Raw genomic sequence first — 5982 nt, forward strand, 5'->3', positions numbered from 1 at the left:
CACCAGCTGAGCATATTTAATATTTTCTCCAAAAGCCACACACAGATATCCGCCTTTTAGTCCAACATTATGCGCAGGTTTTTAAATTTTTTTATTTTATTGTTTTTTACCTTTGTTTCTTTTGTATATTTCTGACTAAACCTGTTTTCCACCTTGTAACTGAGAATAACACTCAGGTGGGGAGGAGGACAGCTGTAATCTCTGTCTTCAGTTCATCTCAGACCCTTAGTGGCAACTCTGAACCACTTAAGAGTCCTCTGGAGCAGTCTGAACTTTTCTTGAGAGTAAGAGGGRTTCTTAGACTTAAGAATTTTGATAACTTATACTTAAGTCTGAGACTAGGAGCAAATCTAAGACATTTTCAGCACTTAAGTCTAAAAAACCACTCTAAGAAGTTTTATAAATACGGGCCCTGGTCCACAGGACTCGTACCTCCACAGGGCGGTTTGTCACGTTTCCAAGGCAGTGAGCTGAGAGGTGGTCCACAGTGGCATCCCCCGTGCAGTTCATCTGTCAAAACAAAGCCTCCTGTTGGTAAAAGTTTATTTGTTTTGGTCTGAAGGAGGAGATAGAAGAAATATTTGCTGAGAGTTAAAGCTGCTACAGACTTTCTGACAATATTGTGACAGCCTCATTTGTTTGTTTGTTTAGATTTTAGAATTGCTGTAATTACTGTCAGATCTTCATAAGAGGAAAAATGTGAAGATTTATTTTTTATGTCTTTATGTTAAAATAAAGAAACAGACAAATCAAATTAGCCTCAAGACTAAAGATTTAGTTGTTGTTTTTTTCTTTAAACCACGTGTAAAAGTCTTGAGTGGATACTTTTTGATTATATCTGACAATGTGAAACAAGAGCAGAAAAGTAAATGTTCTCCTCAATGCTCTATTTTTTAGTATTTTTCTTTGTAAAAATTTTATATTGTGTGGCTTTATTTTAACTTAAACTTTTTTTTTTTACTGGTTAAAGTTAATTTTAGATTTATCCACTCATGAAGACCTATCTGCATATATAACCTGTAAGAAAGTAAAATATACCTGTAAAGAAGTGGGGATGAGACCCTGGAGCAGTTTCATCTGTTGCCACATGAACACAACTAAAACAGCTGTTCTGTTTTTGGATCCAGCATTAAAAATCATCTSAGCAATTTTCTTTTCTTCCACATGAAGGACCAGACCTGAGGCAAGTCCTTCTGTTTCTAACTGCAGGAAGAAAAACATAAAAATACAGAAACTGTGAATTAGGCAAGARTATTAATCATAATAAAATATACAGTTGAAACCAGAGGTTTACATACAGTACACTGTATAAACAGACAATTTTTTTTCTTATTCTGACATTAAATCAGACCAAATCTTCCATGTTTTAGGTCAGTTAGGATTCTCAAAACGATGTGTATTTTTAAATGCCTGAAACTTTTTTTTTAGAAAGTTTCAATTAATTTTCTTATATTAGTTATGTTTAAACTGTCTGACTCAAGTCAAAGGTTTAGTTTTCTTCCACAGTCTCTCTCAACAGTTTGTTGGATTTTCATCCTGTTCCTCCTGACAGAACTGAAGGAACTGAGTCAGGTTTGATGTTTTTTCAGCTCTGCCCACAGATTTCTGASACTGAGATCAGAACTTTGTGATGTTTGCTCTGAAACACAGACTTTGTTGTTCTTCAGTCACTTTGTAACTAATCTGTCTGCTGAGGGTCACTGTTCAGTTCAAGATTTAACTTCCTGTTGAGATGTTGATGTCATCTGTTTTATGAAGCTTCCACATCATGATGCTGCCGCCTCCGTACTTCACAGTTAGGATGATGTTCTCAGACTAACAAGCTTCAAATGTAACGATGGTCATCAGGACCAAACAGTTCATTTTTAGCTTCATCAGACTGCAGGACATGTCTCACTGCATGCATTGTGTCTCTGGGATTAATGACTTCTTCCTCACTGAGTGTCCTTTCAGTCCACGTTGTTCCAGAACTGTTTCACTGTGGATAAAGACTGATCAGATTCAGCAGCATCTTCACAACAAGATGTTTTTTTGTGTTGGTTCACAGATGTCACTAACAAACCTGTTTTTAGTATTATTTATTAATTTCAGAACCCAGATCTTGTCTCCTTCCTGAGCTGTGAAGGCAGGACGTTCATGGTGTTTATTTTTGTGTAGGTGAATTTTTCTGTAGGTGAATCCAGCAGATCTGATCTCCTCAAAAAGATTGTTCTATTTCAGGAGTAAACTCCTAAATAGTAGCTGTAATTAACTATTAATTAAATTTAGTTATTACAGAAGGAATCAGATCATACACTGATTCAACACCCACCACTGCTCAAATGTTGTCAACTAATCATCAAAAGTTTCGGGAGTCATGACATCATCTTTTGGGCTTTCCTAGTCTGGTAAAAACCAGCCCCTTGCTCTASTCTTTGCTTCATGACGGACATGACGTATGTAGTGCACCAACTCAATCATGAAGGAAGCTAAGCTAAGAAGCTAACCTGAAACTGTGTGCATTGTAAACAACCATCCCCTACTGGGAAGAGAGAAGCACTGGGCTGAACCAGATGGCTGTAAATGAGAGCTGCAGGCTTTGAGAGACAAATTTATTTAATTTGGAAACCATGTCAACATGGACTGGCTTCATTCACTTCCTCCACTGCCATTGCTAAACTACAGGCAGACTGAAGCTGTGTTTCTATCTAATTTTAATTTGAATTTTGAGCAATTTCTTATTTTGCAAAAAGGAAAAAACAAAGAAATGCGAATCAAATGTGTTTCCATCAAATAGCTTGAAGCGAATTAAATATGTCAGATGCATGCGTGTAGTAAACAGGAAGTAAAAGTTGCATCTCAGGACAATGGAGAGAAGTTATCAGGAACATGTTGCTACTATCARGRAACTTGYAATTATTCTRTCATATCAACTAGTTCTGGTGATGTTWCATGCTGTYTGGAGACTCAGAGAAAGAGATGTAATTCTCTTCACATTACAGGAATAACTGAGAATACGCTGACAGCGGGAGGAGGGTCCTGCTGCCAGTCGCGGCTGCAGCTCTGGTACCGATACCAGTTTCAGACAGACAACTGATCAACCACGTGAAGTAAATGTTCGCTACGTCAGAACTTATTCGACAAATATGTTTCCATCTCTCCTTTTGCGCTTTAACTCTTTTTCAAAAAACCAAAAACCACCTCAAGCGAGCGTATAAACTTTTATGCGAATTAGAGGAAGTTTTTTCGAATCGTGCCGTTTCCATTCACCTTCTCTGATGCGATACTTCAAAATGTGCATTAAAAAACCTTGATGGAAACACGGCTTGAAACAGCACAGAACATCAATGTCGTGTTCACAACTCCTCCTTCTGTTCACTGATTGGCCAGTTGAAATTCTACCAGAGAAATTCCTGTTTATGGGAGAAAACCCAGACAGCTTCGGGCTTTCCCAAATAATTTAAAGGCAGTAATCTTAGTGCATGTAAACTTCTGAATTTCAAGAAAAAATTCTCTAAAAACTCTCTGATTATTTAAGCATTTAATAAATAAAAATCCTAGCTGAACCAAAACAGGAGAGGTTTAGACTGATTTACAGTGAAGGAAAAAATTTGTGTCTTTTTATAGTGTATGCAAACATCAGGAGTCAGTTTGATGCATTTTGGTGAAAAAAATAACAGTTCTGCACCTGGTAATGAGCTCTGGCCTGAACAGAACTGAACAGCCCTCTCCTCTGCATGGCTCTGACTTGGTGCTGGAGCCTGGAGAAGCACTGCCATCGAAGGCCGGTTCTGSCTCGGTGAAACTCAGCTTTAAGGTTTTCAGATCCCGCCTGCAGCTCCGCCAGGACTGAGAGCAGAGCATCATCCTGTATCCACCTCACCTGAGCACTGCTGTTGGAAGGGACACCTGCATGCAGAACACTAAGGTATGCAACTGAATATTTACTGTTACTGCATCTATATACAGTCCCTACTGTTTATTAAATATAGACCACCTGTGGTGCTGAGCAGACGGGAAGAGTGAGATAGTTGCACAAAGATTTCCCCCTTTCTGTCATTTACAAACTGCCGGCTGATGTTCACACAGAAATGTTCTGTTCCGGACCGAACGTACAGCCAGTCCTGAGACTTYCCTCCTGACAAGCCCTCCGCTTCATCCAGACTTCCTGCAGCTGGGCCCTGATGTCTCAGCTCTATGCTGTGAACCGCATCCATCACTCGGACTCTCATGCGTCCTGCAACAACACACAAACTGCATACAGCTTAAAAAAATCAAAGACAAGTTACAGTTCAAAMTGAGAGCTAGAAAAACTTTTATACTCCAGTTTTTAAAATGTTGGGGCATTGTTCAAAATGTGAAGAAAAATAGAATGTAATGATTTACAAATCTCATAAACTTATGGAACATATTAAACATATCATATGTTTAAACTAAAAAATCTTTTTTAATAACAAAAAGCATATATATATTTTTGAAGCAGTAAAACTTAAAAAAATGTTGCAACACGGTCATTTTTCCAACTGTGAAACATTCTGGGACTTTTTCAGGGAAAGGTTGTTTCGTTATTTTCTGAAGGAGGATTTTAGCTTTCCAACACCCTTGTTGGAGTTTTTTTGTTTTGAGGCGTTGAATGTTTTTAATTAGTAGAGGTCAGAACTTCAAACAGGTCCGTTCAGGACCTGGACTCTTGTTGTAATGGATGGAAGCAGTTGTTCTAAAATCTGTAGATACTTTTCTGTATGGAGGCTTTTCAGATGTGTAAGCTGAGGCACTAATGCACCCCCATACCATCAGAGAGCCACACTATTGAATTGTCTGCTGATAACAGTCTGGATGGTCCCTCTCCTCTTTAGTATAAAGTTTCCAAAAGAAATTAGTCAATGTTCATCCGTCTAACAAAACAAAACAGTTSTCCAATTGACCTCCTCAGTTTTTTCATTTTGAATGMTTTTTGGTTGAGAAAAGAYGGCAGYGGTTCTGGATGGTGTTCACATWTGGCTTCTGTCACTATGTTCTGACCGGTGGATGGCTCCTCCCAATGGTCCTTCAGCCATTTGCAGAAACACCGCTCCCGTTCAGAAACAACCAGGGTTGTCTTACCAGTGTCAGTCATGCTCATGTGCTACGCCCTCCCAGCTGTGCTGATGGTGGGATCTATTGTTGCTTCTGTTTAGCATCATCACCGTTGCTAGGCAACAGGACATACACTGGGGCAAGGGTGGGAGTAAAACTGAAGGCTGTAGACCATCCAWATTCACARCCACTTTCTTCCAGTCTTCGCGGTCGACCAAGAACCCAACCCACCTAGAACAGGTCCTTTGAAGGACTCAGACCCTGAATTTGGACACAGCCTTGGCCCCGCCCCTCTGTATGTCTCGGCACTGCCCACTTTGTTGGATTTTTTCAATTTTGCCTGGGGCTGGAGTAATGTTTTCACAGGAGGGGTTAGTTACGTGGATGGTAAACTGTTYACAGCAGAGGTTTATAGCAACATARTACATTTACTTAGTTAMAGTAATTAAGTAATTGTTTTGAGGATTTGTTGTGTTTTTAATCATTTACTTTCTTTTGTTACATTTAAAATGTAAGAATTATACTTTTACTAGGAGAGAGGTTCTCAAGTAGAACAGAGGGTCTCAGGTAAAACAAAGGGTCTCAGGTAAAACAGAGGGTCTCAGGTAAAACAGAGGGTCTCAGGTAGAACAGAGGGTCTCAGGTAGAACAGAGGGTCTCAGGTAGAACGGAGTGTCTCAGGTAAAACAGAGGGTCTCAGGTAGAACAGAGGGTCTCAGGTAAAACAGAGGGTCTCAGGTAGAACGGAGTGTCTCAGGTAGAACAGAGGGTCTCAGGTAGAACAGAGGGTCTCAGGTAGAACAGAGGGTCTCAGGTAAAACAGAGGGTCTCAGGTAGAACGGAGTGTCTCAGGTAGAACAGAGGGTCTCAGGTAGAACAGAGGGTCTCAGGTAGAACAGAGGGTCTCAGGTAGGACAGACTGTCTCA

At 39.7% G+C, this 5982-nt stretch overlaps 1 protein-coding gene across 1 annotated transcript in view; it reads right to left on the reverse strand.

Moving 5' to 3' along the window:
• LOC106529956 (uncharacterized) overlaps positions 1-5982 on the reverse strand; it is a gene marked incomplete at its 3' end in the record, with an annotated part of 69553 nt that overhangs the window by 19068 nt on the left and 44503 nt on the right. Inside the window, 4 exon segments of the mRNA XM_014025492.1 lie at positions 433-510; positions 1039-1203; positions 3668-3888; positions 3977-4216. Coding sequence (XP_013880946.1) covers positions 433-510; positions 1039-1203; positions 3668-3888; positions 3977-4216 — 704 coding nt within the window.

This window comes from Austrofundulus limnaeus, unplaced genomic scaffold, assembly GCF_001266775.1.
Source record: "Austrofundulus limnaeus strain Quisiro unplaced genomic scaffold, Austrofundulus_limnaeus-1.0 Scaffold479, whole genome shotgun sequence".
NCBI classification, from domain to species: Eukaryota; Metazoa; Chordata; class Actinopteri; order Cyprinodontiformes; family Rivulidae; genus Austrofundulus; species Austrofundulus limnaeus.